The sequence below is a fragment of the Pseudophryne corroboree genome, chromosome 11, assembly GCF_028390025.1.
Source record: "Pseudophryne corroboree isolate aPseCor3 chromosome 11, aPseCor3.hap2, whole genome shotgun sequence".
NCBI lineage: Eukaryota > Metazoa > Chordata > Amphibia > Anura > Myobatrachidae > Pseudophryne > Pseudophryne corroboree.
Genome location: NC_086454.1, coordinates 77,974,437 through 77,993,853, shown reverse-complemented (window position 1 = coordinate 77,993,853; position 19,417 = coordinate 77,974,437). Strand labels below are relative to the sequence as shown.

Sequence of the window (19,417 nt, the reverse complement as noted above, 5' to 3'; positions counted from 1 at the left end):
GGCGACGCGCGGCTGCTTATATAGAATCCGAATCTCGCGGGAATCCGACAGCGGGATGATGACGTTCGGGCGCGCTCGGGTTACCCGAGCCATACGGGAGAATCAGAGTATAGCTCGGACCCGTGTAAAAAGGGTGAAGTTCGGGGGGGTTCGGTTTCCGAGAAACCGAACCCGCTCATCACTAGTTTAATTTACACATTTTTGCTGAATTTCTCAAGTTAGGGGTTTCGGTTTAAAATTCGGATCCTCTACGGCGCCGTGATTCAAGAAAGTTTGAGGGACAGAACTTCTCTTGGAAACTATTAGAGATTCTGTGCAGGACAATACCCTTGTCTTATTTACGTGTTACTATGAGATTACTTGACTTTCTTTATAAGGTTACAACAATGCCAGGTACCATAGATTGTGTAAGGTGCGACGTAGTGATCTGTAGGTTCAGATTTGCACAGTAGTAGCATTGTCACTATCCGTCCACCATGGAAACACTGGGGAAAATATATACAGTATATAATGTCACGTAAAGGCCCATATAGATGGGCCGATGCGGGAGAGATATGTGCTGAGCGAACCGCTCAGCACACATCTCTCCCGCCGCTCAGCACAGCGCAATCTGTGCTGAGCGTGCGGGGGGAGACGGGGGGCCGCTCACTTCACCCAGCGGGTGAAGTGAGCGACCCGCTAGATTGGCCTGCATGGCAGGCCAATCTAGCACCAGCGATAGTGGTGCGCGGGGCTGCGCATCGCTATCGCTGTGAGGGGTACACACGGAGAGATCACTGCTTATAATCTAAGCAAGCTAGTCAGATTGCTTAGATTATCGCTCCGTGTGTACCCCCCTTAAGTCACTTTTATGGGACATCTTCCAGACAGGATGCAGGATAATCGCTCTTTGGCACCATGCGCATAGGTGCTGATTTTGTAGTCTCTCTGAAAAAGCATTGTCATAGGTAGACAAGTACTGTATTATAACTGTAAATAGTATATAGTCATGATAACTACTGTATATGTCTGTGTGTACACACACACACACACACACACACACACACACACACACACACACTGCATCCAGAAAGTATTCACAGTGCTTCACTTTTTCCACATTTTGTTATGTTACAGCCTTATTCCAAAATGGAATACATTTATTTTTTTCCCTCAAAATTCTACACACAATACCCCATAATGACAATGTGAAAAAAGTTTTTTTGTGTGATTTTTGTAAATTTATTAAAAATAAAAAAATTAAGAAATCACATGTACAGTAATATATACAGCCTTTGCCAAGGAACTCAAAATTGAGCTCAGGTGCATCCTGTTTCCACTGATCACCCTTCCTACAGCTTAATTGGAGTCCACCTGTGGTAAATTCAGTTCATTGTACTTGATTTGGAAAGGCACACACCTGTCTATATATAAGGTCCCACACTTGACAGTGCATGTCTGAGCACAAACCAACTATGAAGGAATTGTCTGTAGACCTTCGAGACCGGATTGTCTTGAGGCACAAATCTGGGTAAGGGTACAGAAAAATATCTGCTGCTTTGAAGGTCCCAATGAGCACAGTGGCCTCCATCATCCGTAAATGGAATAAATTCGGAACCACCAGGACTCTTCCTAGATGTGGCCGGCCGTCTAAACTGAGCGATAGGATGAGAAGGGCCCTAGTCACGGAGGTGACCAAGAACCCGAGCATTCCTCTGTGGAGAGAGGAGAACCTTCCAGAAGGACAAAACATCTCTGCAACAATCCACCAATCAGACCTGTATGGTAGAGTGGACAGACAGAAGCCACTCCTTAGTAAAAAGCATATGGCAGCCCGGCTGGGGTTTGCCAAAATGCACCTGAAGGACTCTCAGACCATGAGAAACAAAATTATCTGGTCTGACACAAAGATAGAACTCTTTGGCATGAATGCCAGGCATCATGTTTGGAGGAAACCAGGCACCGCTCATCACCAGGCCAATACCATTCCTACAGTGAAGCATGGTGGTGGCAGTCCTAAGCAATGACCCTATGCACACTGCCAAGATATCAAAGGAGTGGCTTCAGGACAACTCTGTGAATATCCTTGAGTGACCCAGCTAGAGCCCAGACTTGAATCCGATTGAACATTTCTGGAGAGATCTGAAAATGGCTGTGCACCGACGCTTCCCATCCAACCTGATCAGGGGCGGATCCAGAAGAAAATGACAGGGGGGCACCATGATAGAGACAGGGGTAGTGTAGCAGTGAGAAGTACAGAAAAGGGGTGTGGTCCCACTACAAGGGGCATGGCCTCACAGGTTGGTGCTGTGTGTGGGCCACAAAAGCAACTTTTAGAGTAAAGATGTAGAATGACATTTTTATTAGCAGTGTCTGTTACACACAATTTTATAGTAGGCAGCGGGTGATTGGGATAGAGAGAGGGTGATGGGGAGAGAGAGACAGACAGAGAAGCAGTGGGTGACAGGGAGATGATGACAGGGAGAGGGCAATAGGGAGAAGCACAAGGTGACGGGGAGTGGGTATCTGAAGTCTCTGTACGAGTGAGTAAAGGGGGTAAATTGGGTTGAACTTGCTCACTGGGACATGAAGGTAAAGTTTTAGTGGGTTAGACAGGCAGAAAAAAACAAGGGCTTTTAACAAGAGAGCTGAGAGGAGAGAGAGGGTGAAGGAGGGAGAGGGAAGATAGAGAGAGGGAAAGAGAGGGAGGGGGAGGGGAGAGAGAGAGAAAGTGGGGAGAGAGAAAGTGGGGAGATAGAAGGGGTGGGAGAGTGAAAGGAGGATAGGGGGAAGAGATAATGGAGAATTAGAGAGAAAAAGTAGAGGGGGAAGAGGGAGAGAAAGGGGGACATGATAGAGAAGGAGGGGAAGAGGGAAGAGAGACCTTCTCTGACCTGCAGTAAGTAAGCCGTTCATTTCTGAGCCTGCATTTGGACCAAAGGGGAATGCTTTGGAGAACATAGTCCCATGGTCCCAGCACTGGCGGTAGACGTGATATCCTCTCCCCAGCAGCCGCTCTCACCCACTCCCCCACACCATTCAACCCCTCCCCAGCAGCAGTCAGTCTCCCCTCCCGAGCAGCAGCTTAGCTTCCAGCTACTGGCCCTTCTGCCTTCTCCCTCCAATACACAGTCACAGCACTGCACAGCTCCTCGGTTCTCCCTCCCCAGCAGCACCAGGCCTCTGCTTTGTCCACTCCAGCACTCCTCACCACTTGCAACCCCCCACCTCAGCAGCAGGCTCCTAAATTTCTGGGCCTTCAACCCTCACCCTGGTCACCCAGCAAAAGACCGCTCACCAGCAGAAAGTAGGGCCAGGCAGGCGTCTTCTTGCTTGGTGGGCTGGCGGGTGCGCTGTCCCTCGTTGGCGGCGCCGGCGGCTGCTGTCCTGAGCCCTTGCAATGTGTACGGGTGGGCTGCTGGTCACACTGGTGCACTGTTCCTCAGCGCCGTGGCTGCTGGTTCTGGACTCTCGATGGCGGTGCGGTGCCGGTGCGCTGTGTGACTGGGTGAGCTGCTGCCGGTGCGCTGTTCCTCAGCGGCGGCGGTGGGCTGAATCTGGGAAGTTCCTCCTCCTGCTCGGCTCCTCTGCACTGACTGCATGTCACATTTCTCCAGGGAGCCAATCAGGAGGAGGAACACATTGGCCTGGCCATGCAGAAAGGCATGGAGCAGAGCAGCTGACAGTGGAGGGACATTACCTCATGTCGGGTGGGTGCGCGCGGTAAAAAGAACAATAAGAAAAAATCAATTGAAAATGACAGGGGGGGGGGCACGTGCATTGTTGCGCCCTCCCGTCCCTAAATCCGCCACTCAACCTGATGGAATCATATTCATAAAGACTTGAGGCTGTAATTGCTGCCAAAGTTACATCAAAAAAGTATTGAGCAAAGGCTGTGAATACTTATGTACATGTGATTTCTTAGTTTTTTATTTTTAATAAATTTACAAAAATCTCAAAAAAACTTCTTTCACGTTGTCATTATGGAGTATTGTGTGTAGAATTTTGAGGGAAAAAAATTAATTTATTCCATTTTGGAATAAGGCTGTAACATAACAAAATGTGGGAAAAAGTGAAGCACTAATACGTTCCGGATGCACTGCTCCTATCTTTTGCTGTGAACTTAAATTTCCTGCTGTACGTTTAATTAAATCTGAAAAAAGTATGTGAAAATAATATCTGCGTTCGCTGTGTTTTTGTGCTTGTGACACTATTTTGCGTTTACTGCGTTCTATTTTGTAATCCTGTTTTGAATGGTAGAGGATAACAATTATGGGGAACTTTCTAGTGCAATTAGCTTTGTTATATAAACCACAGAAACACTGGCGATTCTATAATGGGGGCACATGGGCCCCTGAGTCCAGAGGGGGCCCACTCCGCACACACTGCACCCATTTTTTAAACACTCACCCCTCCGGAGTCCTGCGCTGACGTCACCGGTGCTGTTAAAATCCAGTGAAAATGGCGCGGCAGGCATTTTCATGGAGTTCTGCGTGGGCGCAGTAGAGAAATCTCTGGGAAAATGGCCACCGCGCCATTTTCCCTGAAATCTGCGCATGCGCAGTAGAGTCTGAGCCCTCTAGTGCTCAGACTCTACAGCGTTCCTGCAGAGAGGAGGGGGCCCGTACGGAGGAGGCAGCACACCGGCCTCCTCCTCTCTTAAAGCACCCCTGCACAGAAAATAATTAGCTTTTATTAGCCTAATTTGCCACACCGGTCAGGGCAAGTATCTGGGCATAAAACATGAACCTGTTTGCACTTTTTCTTTGTAATATTATTTCAGTCTCTAATATAATCTATTCTAAGCATATAATATATTGTAAGATTCAACGATCAGGGCCCTTTTCCTTGACGTATGCACTTCCTTCCTTACGTACTTCTTTATGTCCTTCCCTTTGGCATCTGTCAGCAATCACAGTATGTGTTGTGCCCATCAACTTGGGTACAGGTTTAACCCGTGCTGGTTTTCTAGTTTTAAATACTGAGTTCCTGATTCGGAGATGGACTGGGTTCATACAGCAGCTGTGTCTTTCGATTCAGCAGCTGAATGAAATTATGCAAAAGCAGTAGGAGGCGTCTTGAGTAAACACTGCCCGGCTCCGCCTACCCACTCCCCCCAAAGGACTGTGACTCAGGGGGAACGGCATGCAACCACGCAGGAACCATTCTGCTCATGCACAAAAAGGGGTACTGAGCATCCCCTGGTGCCACACCATCAGATGAATGTAAACCATTGGGCTTACGTATGAGGGGTGTGCAATAAGTTCCCAGATGCACATTAAGTATTATATTTACAAACATTACAGTGAACATTAAATTAAATTTTTTCAAAGTATTCCCCAGAAGAGTCTGCAAAGTTGCATGCGCTCAAACCACTTTGTAAAGCAGTTAGACCAGTCCAAAGCAGGTATGTCTTCTACAGACCCTCCAACTGTACCTTTTGGCAGGTACAGTCCATATTTTTTTTTTAAGGTCTGTACCGATTTTTGGCTCTCCAAGCTTCCATTGAAAGTATAGGAAAAGGGGCGTGGTCATGCCACTTTACCCGTGGCCACGCCCCCTTTTCTAATTTGTACCGATTTTTATGTGTAAAATGTTGGAGGGTATGCTTCTACACGCTGGATGAAGGTCTCCACTGCAGCTTCCAGTGACTCATAACAAATCCTACGCATCTTGTGGTTGATTTGTGGGAACACGAGGTAGTCGCAGGGGGCCAGCTCTAGACTCTACCAAGCCCCTGGATGTGTTCATGGGCCAGAAAATCCACCACTTTCCTTGACTTGTGGGCAAGTGCATTGTCGTGAGGGAGAAGGGCACCACAGGCATTGGTTGGGGTACCAGTCCCCAGTAATAGGGCACTGCTGCACGAGTGGGATGGATACTGCATAGCTAGTCTTCCTGGCCACAGAGCTCCTTATCTTCCAGAGATCGTCTCCTGCTCCAGAATTCTGCAAACCACTCGAACACAATGGTTCAGGATGGTGCTTCCTCCCCAAAAGCTTATTGCAGTTGGTCAAAACTCTCCTGCTGCCACACACCACTCTTGTAGTAGATCATGGCGCTCCAGTGGCCTCTGTTGAGCTCCATAATGAGTCTGGGAAGGAAATGAACGTGCTGACAGTCAGATGGGGTCATTACTTTACGTATGCACTGCACATCCAGAAACTTATTGCACACCCCTTTGGACATTCCCTAATCAGGCCCTGTATTTGCATATATGCATAATTATTGACTGTCATGTTTATATTGTTTTTTTCCAGATAAGGGTTTATATTGTTTTTATTCAAATATAATCTCCTATGATATTTGTAGTGCACTCTTTTATGGACTTTGTACACTGACCCCTTGTGGTGGCTTATATATGTGTGTGTGTTATCTTGTTACAGATATACAATATATCTAGCACCAGGTTACACACCCCACCCTTCAACCCTCCACCTGTCAAAGATACAGAAATATCCATGGACTGATAAAGCCGCTGTTTGCCAGCCGGGTCACAGGGACAGTGATCAGCCAATAGCATCATTTGGGGACATGCTTCAAGATAATCAATTCCCATTGGATCGTTATTAAGCATGCCAATTATATATGGCAGGATGGACACAGGGACAGTTAGCCTATTTGCTAATATTATACCCCCTTCACACCACACAAATAACCCGGTATCGACTCGGTATATTGCCGGATCGACGCGGGTCGCTGTGCGGTGCGAAAGGGTCCACGGTGAATTCCCGGGTCGTCTGACCCGGTAATTGAAACCGGGAATAAAGCAGTGTTATTCCCGGGTTGAATACCGGGTCAGAGGCAGTGTGAAAGGGTTGCCGGGTCGATGCGACCCGGGACCCGTTCGCTACATAGGAAGAGGCGTTGCGGAGATAAGCTCAGCTCCGCCTCCGCCCCTGATGCTGGCTCCGCCCCTCGCCACTATGGCAACCCAACACAACATATTGCCGGGTCAGGGAGCTAGTTGTTAGTGTCAAATGCCAGGTCCCACCCGGTAAGGACCTGTTTCCAATTACCGGGTGGGACCCGGCATTTGAGATGTGAAAGGGGTATTAGTGGCTTGTCTCCAGATATACAGAATGGAGTATTTTCATACAAATTGATTTCTCGTTTGTTGTTTGTAGATGGGCCATAAAACACGACGGATTATCAAAATCCCGGCAATGGAAACATTCAAAAGTGGATAATCCTCTATGGAACAAACTGACATACTTGTGGCCTGTTCTGCCTAATGGAGAAATCAACGAGGTAAGTAATTATATTTATGGTTTGCAACCTTCCTAGCAGAGAACCACAGATCAAATGCAATCCTGGAAGTTGTCTGAGGGTTTTTTGCTCTGAAAATGTGCACACGGATCCCATACTGTGTACATCTTACATTACATTGTTGCACAAACCTAGGAACGTGAACCGTGCACATTTCCAGATCTCTTACATCATCACAGCTTATATAGATCACTGCTGGACTTTTGTGAATAAGCAGCAGTTTGCAGGTGGGATCATCTAACCCCCCACCTCCAGTCCTGTGCCTGGTAAATTAGTACCGTCTGCACTTTGTTCCCCACAATGGCGGACACAGCTGGCCAAGTACATTAAGTATCCAAACTCATTGTGGCCTAGTGGATAGCGTATCCTAAGTCGCTGCACGAATGTCATTGTTTACTCCCGACCCAAGTCCTACCTGTGTAAAGTTTATATGTTCTCCTGGTGTTTGAGTGGGTTTCCTCTGGGTGCTCCGGTTCCCCTGCACCCCAGAAACATACTTGTAGGTTAACTGAATTCTGACAAAATTATCCTTAATGTGTATGTGTGTGTGCACTTGTATGTTAGGGAATTCATTTGGGTAGGGATTAGTATAAAGGACAAATATTCTTGGTACAGCATACCTCCCAAACTTAACATCTTTGAAAGTGGGACCGTAGCGCGGCGAAGCCAAGTCCGCCGGTGGAAAGGGGGTGTGGCTATAGAAAAGGGGCATGACTTCCAAGAAAGGACGTGGCTTCACAATAATGCTGTGATCGCGAGCCGCGGCCCCCGCTTCTTGTCACTATGGGGGCATGGCCAGCACTCAGTGAGCTACTGGTATACCCCCAAACCCTCTGCCTCTGTGAATGGACGCTGTGTGCGCATGCGCACGGCGTCTATTCACCGCTGCTCTTCTAAGCAGGGCAGCGAGTGCAGGAGCCTCCCAACTGCTGCCCCACCGCGGGACACTGCGGCCCGCGGGGGAGACAGCGGGACAGTCCCAAAAAATGGGACTGTCCCGCGAAAATCGGGACAGTTGGGAGGTATGGTACAGCGCTGCATAAGTTGGTGGCTCTATATAAATAAATGATAAATTATGAATAAATACTTTCTGATGACACTAAGCTGTATGGGGCTATTAACAAAGCTGCTCATGCGCACTGAGAAAACCTCTCAACCGGCATCAGGATCACCCACAGCTACCTGGAAAGAGATTGCAAGATCCATTTCCGGTAGGGCTTCCCCTATTAACAGACTAATGCCATCTGAAGATAGCCCACGCATGCAAGATCCTAAAAGCCACGGTATGCTTTGCAAATCTTGTTACATACCGTTCACATAGAAAACTATGGGGATGGCTGCAGCAAGGGCTGGTGACTGTAAAGCAGCAGATATTACTTTCTATCGGAATGTAGTCATGTTACTGGCAGTCGGGATACCGCCGGTCAGTATACCGACGACGGAATCCCAACCACCAGATATCCCGACCTGTGGCGAGCCACCAGGCCTGCAAGGAGCTTCATTGCGCTCCCCCCCCCCCCCGCAGGCAAACTGACAGCCGGGATCACAGCATCCACATCACCCATAGAGTGGGAATAGAGCCCGTGGCAAGCGCTGGATGCTGGAGGCATGTGGCAGGCTAGGGAGCGAACATCCAGATGCACCTATCCAATACCTCCCAACCTTTTCTTTGCTTGCAAATGGGACATCAAATTAGGGGGCGTGGCCTTGTGGGAAATACTGTTTCCACAAGCACCAATAGTCTACCACTGTGGGTGCATGCCCAGTGCCCTGGGAGCTGCTGGCCATGCCCCCAATCCCTCTCTGCCATGAATAGATGACGTGCACATGTGCACAGCATCTATTCACCACTGTGCTGATAAGCAGAGTGGCGAGTGAGAGGTGGCCTCCCACCTCCCCACCACGGTACGCTGCAGTTCACAGGTGGGACAGCAGGGTGGGACTGGCCCACAGGGGTACCAGGGAAACCACCGATAGGCCCCACTGCCTGAGGGCCCACTCTTTCCTCTAGGGATCAGGTTCCAGACTGTGCACTTGTATTACACATGGTAGATATGCTGCATTACACTGCACTAAACTATTGTGTATTTCAAGCCTCTGTGGAGGCTGGCCACACCCCCTTTGTAGGCTGGCCACACCCTTAAGTATGGGCCTCTATAACTTAATTCCCCCGTTGGGCCCTTTATGCCCCAGTCCGACACTGGGGGACAGTGCCCGAAAAAGGGGACTGTCCCGCCAAAATCAGAATTAGCTCCTGAGTGAAAACCATCACACGATGGAATTGCCGCAATACAGAATGAATTGTAATAACTGGTATGTCCCTTGTATGCGCAAATAGCAGCAGCCAGAAAAGAAATTACTTGTAAGAGTATTCCTCAAAAATGCAAAAAAATTGTACATGTGTATTCGAAGGTAAGTCATTTAAATATCGGCGCTTAATTTGTTACATGAAAAAATGTATACGTTCCTTCACTCCTTATGTCAAGGCGATGATAAGGGTCTTTTTCCTCCCTCCTTATGTTATTCTGTCAAGGCTCGTTCAGACGTAATTTTCACCATATTTAGCATAAAATAGAAAACAGGAAAAAAACGCATAGCATGATACGTTTTTTAATGGACACAACACTCATAAAAACTCTAAAAACACTTGATTCCTCTTGGAATCCTGGATGACAAATCCCAAATAATTACCAGATGGTAGTGAAAAACTTGGCAAATCTGAATCACACAAATGATGTCAACAATTCCTAAAGAAAGACACTCAGGATATCTGAGGGCAGCAAACACGATGGCAGGATTCAATTAATTACCAGAGTCAGGAAGTAACTTGTCAGTCCTTTAGAAGCAAAGAAGATGGTATATCACCAGTCAGCGTTCCGGATCCGCTAGCTGGACCTCTGCTCCCTCCTGGCACTGCCGAACCTCATAATATATATAAAGCAAGATAAAAATAATTTGAGCGTCCCATACTGTAATACCGATATGCATATATCACCTTCAGTTTTTAATTCAGTATATTCAGCATGACTATTAATAGTTATAAAACCTCTTCAGGTATGTCGATGTCGTTATGATAGCCGCCACTGTATATCTTCTAAGTTTAAATGGATTTGATCATGACAATCGACCCCAAGGGTAATTATTAATGTGCTTTTCATCTTCTTTTTTGATTGAAAGGACTTTGACTGGCCTATTCAGGGATCACTTATTGCAAACAGCCCGCCTTTGGAGAAACCTGTATATGACCATCCAAACACCCACACACCCGTCAGACTGAAGGTTTTAAGAAATGGAGACAGTGACCAGAGCAGGGCGTGTCTGATCGTGGGACCAAACTTATCAAACGTGCTGAGAAAACAGTATGTCGGTGCAGCCATGGCGGTTGTTTAGTATGTTATACAGTACCTGGTGTGGGATGGTATCGGGATCCTAGCACCTGGGATGCTGGCGGGCAAAATACCCACAGCGGCATCTCTGACGTGCAGGATCCCGACACCTTTTAGGTAAGTACCCTAACCCTCCCTACCCGCAGCCTGACCCAAATCCCACCACCGCAGCCTAACCCTCCCCGTTTGTGCCTAACCTTAACCCCCCACCAACACCACCCTCCCCACAGCCTAAATGTAACCCTCCCACCCCCACAGCCTAACAATCCTCGGGGGTGCCTAAACCTAACCACCCCTCCCCGCAGTCTAACCCTAACCCTGCCCCGGGTCACAGTACAGGGTAAACGGGTAAGCCGGGTCGCACCCGTTTACAGCATAGGGAAAGCCGACGCAACGAGACAATTTCCTCTCCAAGTGCTGGCACTGGTCACGTGTGAGATGATGAAATCGACCTTGCACTAAGTTGGGTCCAGCCGCCACTCTGAAAGGGGTCTCAGCCGGGTCTTTTCCATGTTGGACACATGTCCAAAATCCTGGGTGCGACCTGGCATTTCAGTGTAAAAGGGGTATGATTGGGTGGTTATTATATAGCGGTCTTTGTGGTCTTGCCTTTTTATGCATTTATTATTTATTAGGCCATCCGAAAAGAAACAAATCACACAGCTGACAAAACGGAGCAACACGAAAGAGGACAATTCTCTAAAAGTTGATGAGATTGAATTGCAGCAGTTTTTAGAAAGGTAAATACACTGTTTTGTATACACCATGGTAACAAATTTGCTGCTACGATCAGGTCTGAATTAGGCCCCATGGGGGTCATTCCGAGTTGTTCGTTCGTTGCCGATTTTCGCTATGCTGCGATTTGTTGCAAATTGCGCATGCGCAAGGCACGCAGGGCACATGAGCTTAGTTATTTAACACAAAACGTAGCCGTTTTGCTGTGGCTTCTGCAACGCTTTTCAGTCGCACTGCTGTTCGGTAAATGATTGACAGGAAAGGGGTGTATCTGGGCAGCAACTCAGCGTTTTCCCGGCATTTGCAAAAAAACGCAGGCGTGTCAGGGAAAAACGCGGGAGTGTCTGTAGAAACGGGGGAGTGGCTGGCCGAACGCAGGGCGTGTTTGTGACGTCAAACCAGGAACTAAACGGACTGAGCTGATCGCAGTGTAGGAGTAAGTCTGGAGCTACTCAGAAACTGCAAGGAATTATTTAGTAGCAATTCTGCTATGCTAAGATACACTCCCAGAGGGCGGCGGCCTAGCGTGTGCAATGCTGCTAAAAGCAGCTAGCGAGCGAACAACTCGGAATGAGGGCCCATGTTCCTATTCCTGTAGCCTTGGTTTGGGTCTCCATAAGTGCACTGTGCAGAGATGCTAGCATCAGTCTAATGCATTTATCTGTTCTCTAGCCTTACTATGGCTGACATAAATCTTAACAGGCGTAAACACAAAGAGAACAGGAAAACAGTAGGCTCTTATTGGGGAGCACTCAGTTTCAGACGCACAAATGTATATGATAGATATCTGTTAAGATCATAATTATTATTATTAATATATTAATAATAATATGGAGTTCCAGTTTTACCAGTATGCGCAAATTAAAAATAAATTAAATTTATAGTAAGTAGCCTGGGCTAAGATAAACACTCAGCCGGATTCCTTGCGCTGTGGTAGTATAATACCAGAGTATTCAATAGTGGTATCTTTATATTGGGAAAAAAATATTATGTAATCTGTATGTCCATCATTTATTCTGCATGAAAACTTTAGAAAAAGGTTTATTGCAGGAAGTTGAATCATAGGTCACAAATCCGAAGGGAAGTATCACATTGGCCTATCGTGCTCCCTGTTAATGACAAGTGGATCTAGTATGCAGCAATAGGTTGCAGTACCAGAGTGTTCCAAGGTGGTTTCCCATACGAGTACTGACCCGGCCCTCCAAGGTCAGATGAGATTGGGCATCTCCAGTGGGGTATGTATGAATCGTAGGAGCGCCTCTGTGTGTGCACACTGGGGAATGCAGGCACTGTAGGAGCGCCTCTGTGTGTGCACACTGGGGAATGCAGGAACTATAGGAGCGCCTCTGTGTGTGCACACTGGGGAATGCAGGCACTGTAGGAGCGCCTCTGTGTGTGCACACTGGGGAATGCAGGCACTGTAGGAGCGCCTCTGTGTGTGCACACTGGGGAATGCAGGCACTATAGGAGCGCCTCTGTGTGTGCACACTGGGGAATGCAGGAACTGTAGGAGCGCCTCTGTGTGTGCACACTGGGGAATGCAGGCACTGTAGGAGCGCCTCTGTGTGTGCACACTGGGGAATGCAGGCACTGTAGGAGCGCCTCTGTGTGTGCACACTGGGGAATGCAGGAACTGTAGGAGCGCCTCTGTGTGTGCACACTGGGGAATGCAGGAACTGTAGGAGCGCCTCTGTGTGTGCACGCTGGGGAATGCAGGAACTGTAGGAGCGCCTCTGTGTGTGCACGCTGGGGAATGCAGGAACTGTAGGAGCGCCTCTGTGTGTGCACGCTGGGGAATGCAGGAACTGTAGGAGCGCCTCTGTGTGTGCACACTGGGGAATGCAGGAACTGTAGGAGCGCCTCTGTGTGTGCACACTGGGGAATGCAGGAACTGTAGGAGCGCCTCTGTGTGTGCATACTGGGGAATGCAGGAACTGTAGGAGCGCCTCTGTGTGTGCACACTGGGGAATGCAGGCACTATAGGAGCGCCTCTGTGTGTGCACACTGGGGAATGCAGGAACTGTAGGAGCGCCTCTGTGTGTGCACACTGGGGAATGCAGGAACTGTAGGAGCGCCTCTGTGTGTGCACACTGGGGAATGCAGGCACTATAGGAGCGCCTCTGTGTGTGCACACTGGGGAATGCAGGAACTGTAGGAGCGCCTCTGTGTGTGCACACTGGGGAATGCAGGAACTGTAGGAGCGCCTCTGTGTGTGCACACTGGGGAATGCAGGAACTGTAGGAGCGCCTCTGTGTGTGCACACTGGGGAATGCAGGAACTGTAGGAGCGCCTCTGTGTGTGCATACTGGGGAATGCAGGAACTGTAGGAGCGCCTCTGTGTGTGCACACTGGGGAATGCAGGAACTGTAGGAGCGCCTCTGTGTGTGCACACTGGGGAATGCAGGAACTGTAGGAGCGCCTCTGTGTGTGCACACTGGGGAATGCAGGAACTGTAGGAGCGCCTCTGTGTGTGCACACTGGGGAATGCAGGAACTGTAGGAGCGCCTCTGTGTGTGCATACTGGGGAATGCAGGAACTGTAGGAGCGCCTCTGTGTGTGCACACTGGGGAATGCAGGAACTGTAGGAGCGCCTCTGTGTGTGCATACTGGGTAATGCAGGAACTGTAGGAGCGCCTCTGTGTGTGCACACTGGGGAATGCAGGAACTGTAGGAGCGCCTCTGTGTGTGCACACTGGGTAATGCAGGAACTGTAGGAGCGCCTCTGTGTGTGCACACTGGGGAATGCAGGAACTGTAGGAGCGCCTCTGTGTGTGCACACTGGGGAATGCAGGAACTGTAGGAGCGCCTCTGTGTGTGCACACTGGGGAATGCAGGAACTGTAGGAGCGCCTCTGTGTGTGCACACTGGGGAATGCAGGAACTGTAGGAGCGCCTCTGTGTGTGCACACTGGGGAATGCAGGAACTGTAGGAGCGCCTCTGTGTGTGCACACTGGGGAATGCAGGAACTGTAGGAGCGCCTCTGTGTGTGCACACTGGGGAATGCAGGCACTATAGGAGCGCCTCTGTGTGTGCACACTGGGGAATGCAGGAACTATAGGAGCGCCTCTGTGTGTGCACACTGGGGAATGCAGGAACTGTAGGAGCGCCTCTGTGTGTGCACACTGGGGAATGCAGGCACTATAGGAGCGCCTCTGTGTGTGCACACTGGGGAATGCAGGAACTATAGGAGCGCCTCTGTGTGTGCACACTGGGGAATGCAGGCACTATAGGAGCGCCTCTGTGTGTGCACACTGGGGAATGCAGGAACTGTAGGAGCGCCTCTGTGTGTGCACACTGGGGAATGCAGGAACTGTAGGAGCGCCTCTGTGTGTGCACACTGGGGAATGCAGGCACTATAGGAGCGCCTCTGTGTGTGCATACTGGGGAATGCAGGAACTGTAGGAGCGCCTCTGTGTGTGCATACTGGGGAATGCAGGAACTGTAGGAGCGCCTCTGTGTGTGCACACTGGGGAATGCAGGAACTGTAGGAGCGCCTCTGTGTGTGCATACTGGGGAATGCAGGAACTGTAGGAGCGCCTCTGTGTGTGCACACTGGGTAATGCAGGAACTGTAGGAGCGCCTCTGTGTGTGCACACTGGGGAATGCAGGAACTGTAGGAGCGCCTCTGTGTGTGCATACTGGGGAATGCAGGAACTATAGGAGCGCCTCTGTGTGTGCACACTGGGTAATGCAGGAACTGTAGGAGCGCCTCTGTGTGTGCACACTGGGGAATGCAGGAACTGTAGGAGCGCCTCTGTGTGTGCACACTGGGGAATGCAGGAACTGTAGGAGCGCCTCTGTGTGTGCACACTGGGGAATGCAGGAACTGTAGGAGCGCCTCTGTGTGTGCACACTGGGGAATGCAGGAACTGTAGGAGCGCCTCTGTGTGTGCACACTGGGGAATGCAGGAACTGTAGGAGCGCCTCTGTGTGTGCACACTGGGGAATGCAGGAACTGTAGGAGCGCCTCTGTGTGTGCACACTGGGGAATGCAGGCACTATAGGAGCGCCTCTGTGTGTGCACACTGGGGAATGCAGGAACTATAGGAGCGCCTCTGTGTGTGCACACTGGGGAATGCAGGAACTGTAGGAGCGCCTCTGTGTGTGCACACTGGGGAATGCAGGCACTATAGGAGCGCCTCTGTGTGTGCACACTGGGGAATGCAGGAACTATAGGAGCGCCTCTGTGTGTGCACACTGGGGAATGCAGGAACTGTAGGAGCTCCTCTGTGTGTGCACACTGGGGAATGCAGGAACTATAGGAGCGCCTCTGTGTGTGCACACTGGGGAATGCAGGAACTGTAGGAGCGCCTCTGTGTGTGCACACTGGGGAATGCAGGAACTGTAGGAGCGCCTCTGTGTGTGCACACTGGGGAATGCAGGAACTGTAGGAGCGCCTCTGTGTGTGCACACTGGGGAATGCAGGCACTGTAGGAGCGCCTCTGTGTGTGCATACTGGGGAATGCAGGAACTGTAGGAGCGCCTCTGTGTGTGCATACTGGGGAATGCAGGAACTGTAGGAGCGCCTCTGTGTGTGCATACTGGGGAATGCAGGAACTGTAGGAGCGCCTCTGTGTGTGCACACTGGGGAATGCAGGAACTGTAGGAGCGCCTCTGTGTGTGCACACTGGGGAATGCAGGAACTGTAGGAGCGCCTCTGTGTGTGCACACTGGGGAATGCAGGAACTGTAGGAGCGCCTCTGTGTGTGCACACTGGGGAATGCAGGAACTGTAGGAGCGCCTCTGTGTGTGCACACTGGGGAATGCAGGAACTGTAGGAGCGCCTCTGTGTGTGCACACTGGGGAATGCAGGAACTGTAGGAGCGCCTCTGTGTGTGCACACTGGGGAATGCAGGAACTGTAGGAGCGCCTCTGTGTGTGCACACTGGGGAATGCAGGCACTATAGGAGCGCCTCTGTGTGTGCACACTGGGGAATGCAGGAACTGTAGAAGCGCCTCTGTGTGTGCACACTGGGGAATGCAGGCACTATAGGAGCGCCTCTGTGTGTGCATACTGGGGAATGCAGGAACTGTAGGAGCGCCTCTGTGTGTGCACACTGGGGAATGCAGGAACTGTAGGAGCGCCTCTGTGTGTGCACACTGGGGAATGCAGGAACTGTAGGAGCGCCTCTGTGTGTGCACACTGGGGAATGCAGGCACTATAGGAGCGCCTCTGTGTGTGCATACTGGGGAATGCAGGAACTGTAGGAGCGCCTCTGTGTGTGCATACTGGGGAATGCAGGAACTGTAGGAGCGCCTCTGTGTGTGCACACTGGGGAATGCAGGAACTGTAGGAGCGCCTCTGTGTGTGCATACTGGGGAATGCAGGAACTGTAGGAGCGCCTCTGTGTGTGCACACTGGGGAATGCAGGAACTGTAGGAGCGCCTCTGTGTGTGCACACTGGGGAATGCAGGCACTATAGGAGCGCCTCTGTGTGTGCACACTGGGGAATGCAGGAACTATAGGAGCGCCTCTGTGTGTGCACACTGGGGAATGCAGGAACTGTAGGAGCGCCTCTGTGTGTGCACACTGGGGAATGCAGGCACTATAGGAGCGCCTCTGTGTGTGCACACTGGGGAATGCAGGAACTATAGGAGCGCCTCTGTGTGTGCACACTGGGGAATGCAGGAACTGTAGGAGCTCCTCTGTGTGTGCACACTGGGGAATGCAGGAACTATAGGAGCGCCTCTGTGTGTGCACACTGGGGAATGCAGGAACTATAGGAGCGCCTCTGTGTGTGCACACTGGGGAATGCAGGAACTGTAGGAGCGCCTCTGTGTGTGCACACTGGGGAATGCAGGAACTGTAGGAGCGCCTCTGTGTGTGCACACTGGGGAATGCAGGCACTATAGGAGCGCCTCTGTGTGTGCATACTGGGGAATGCAGGAACTGTAGGAGCGCCTCTGTGTGTGCATACTGGGGAATGCAGGAACTGTAGGAGCGCCTCTGTGTGTGCATACTGGGGAATGCAGGAACTGTAGGAGCGCCTCTGTGTGTGCACACTGGGGAATGCAGGAACTGTAGGAGCGCCTCTGTGTGTGCACACTGGGGAATGCAGGAACTGTAGGAGCGCCTCTGTGTGTGCACACTGGGGAATGCAGGAACTGTAGGAGCGCCTCTGTGTGTGCACACTGGGGAATGCAGGAACTGTAGGAGCGCCTCTGTGTGTGCACACTGGGGAATGCAGGAACTGTAGGAGCGCCTCTGTGTGTGCACACTGGGGAATGCAGGAACTGTAGGAGCGCCTCTGTGTGTGCACACTGGGGAATGCAGGAACTGTAGGAGCGCCTCTGTGTGTGCACACTGGGGAATGCAGGAACTGTAGGAGCGCCTCTGTGTGTGCACACTGGGGAATGCAGGCACTATAGGAGCGCCTCTGTGTGTGCACACTGGGGAATGCAGGAACTGTAGAAGCGCCTCTGTGTGTGCACACTGGGGAATGCAGGCACTATAGGAGCGCCTCTGTGTGTGCATACTGGGGAATGCAGGAACTGTAGGAGCGCCTCTGTGTGTGCACACTGGGGAATGCAGGAACTGTAGGAGCGCCTCTGTGTGTGCACACTGGGGAATGCAGGAACTGTAGGAGCGCCTCTGTGTGTGCACACTGGGGAATGCAGGCACTATAGGAGCGCCTCTGTGTGTGCATACTGGGGAATGCAGGAACTGTAGGAGCGCCTCTGTGTGTGCACACTGGGGAATGCAGGAACTGTAGGAGCGCCTCTGTGTGTGCACACTGGGGAATGCAGGCACTATAGGAGCGCCTCTGTGTGTGCATACTGGGGAATGCAGGAACTGTAGGAGCGCCTCTGTGTGTGCACACTGGGGAATGCAGGAACTGTAGGAGCGCCTCTGTGTGTGCACACTGGGGAATGCAGGAACTGTAGGAGCGCCTCTGTGTGTGCACACTGGGGAATGCAGGAACTGTAGGAGCGCCTCTGTGTGTGCACACTGGGGAATGCAGGAACTGTAGGAGCGCCTCTGTGTGTGCATACTGGGGAATGCAGGAACTGTAGGAGCGCCTCTGTGTGTGCATACTGGGTAATGCAGGAACTGTAGGAGCGCCTCTGTGTGTGCACACTGGGGAATGCAGGAACTGTAGGAGCGCCTCTGTGTGTGCACACTGGGGAATGCAGGAACTGTAGGAGCGCCTCTGTGTGTGCACACTGGGGAATGCAGGAACTGTAGGAGCGCCTCTGTGTGTGCATACTGGGGAATGCAGGAACTGTAGGAGCGCCTCTGTGTGTGCATACTGGGTAATGCAGGAACTGTAGGAGCGCCTCTGTGTGTGCACACTGGGGAATGCAGGAACTGTAGGAGCGCCTCTGTGTGTGCACACTGGGGAATGCAGGAACTGTAGGAGCGCCTCTGTGTGTGCACACTGGGGAATGCAGGAACTGTAGGAGCGCCTCTGTGTGTGCACACTGGGGAATGCAGGAACTGTAGGAGCGCCTCTGTGTGTGCACACTGGGGAATGCAGGAACTGTAGGAGCGCCTCTGTGTGTGCACACTGGGGAATGCAGGCACTATAGGAGCGCCTCTGTGTGTGCACACTGGGGAATGCAGGCACTATAGGAGCGCCTCTGTGTGTGCACACTGGGGAATGCAGGAACTGTAGGAGCGCCTCTGTGTGTGCATACTGGGGAATGCAGGAACTATAGGAGCGCCTCTGTGTGTGCACACTGGGGAATGCAGGAACTGTAGGAGCTCCTCTGTGTGTGCACACTGGGGAATGCAGGAACTATAGGAGCGCCTCTGTGTGTGCACACTGGGGAATGCAGGCACTATAGGAGCGCCTCTGTGTGTGCACACTGGGGAATGCAGGAACTGTAGGAGCGCCTCTGTGTGTGCACACTGGGGAATGCAGGAACTGTAGGAGCGCCTCTGTGTGTGCACACTGGGGAATGCAGGAACTGTAGGAGCGCCTCTGTGTGTGCATACTGGGGAATGCAGGAACTGTAGGAGCGCCTCTGTGTGTGCACACTGGGGAATGCAGGAACTGTAGGAGCGCCTCTGTGTGTGCACACTGGGGAATGCAGGAACTGTAGGA

At 51.0% G+C, this 19,417-nt stretch overlaps 1 protein-coding gene and 1 long non-coding RNA gene across 11 annotated transcripts in view; one reads left to right on the top strand and one right to left on the bottom strand.

Moving 5' to 3' along the window:
• The window catches only part of DCDC1 (doublecortin domain containing 1), a 962,215-nt gene that overhangs the window by 815,570 nt on the left and 127,228 nt on the right, over positions 1–19,417 (top strand). For all 10 annotated transcript variants that reach the window (XM_063944440.1, XM_063944436.1, XM_063944437.1 and 7 more), the window contains 3 exons: positions 7,107–7,230; positions 10,426–10,607; positions 11,270–11,374. In XM_063944440.1, the coding sequence (XP_063800510.1) occupies positions 7,107–7,230; positions 10,426–10,607; positions 11,270–11,374 (411 nt within the window). The remainder of the gene's footprint in view (positions 1–7,106; positions 7,231–10,425; positions 10,608–11,269; positions 11,375–19,417) is intronic.
• The window catches only part of LOC134968888 (uncharacterized), a 125,825-nt gene continuing 116,286 nt past the window's right edge, over positions 9,879–19,417 (bottom strand). The window contains exon 4 of the long non-coding RNA XR_010189349.1: positions 9,879–10,170. This is a non-coding gene — a long non-coding RNA (uncharacterized LOC134968888). The remainder of the gene's footprint in view (positions 10,171–19,417) is intronic.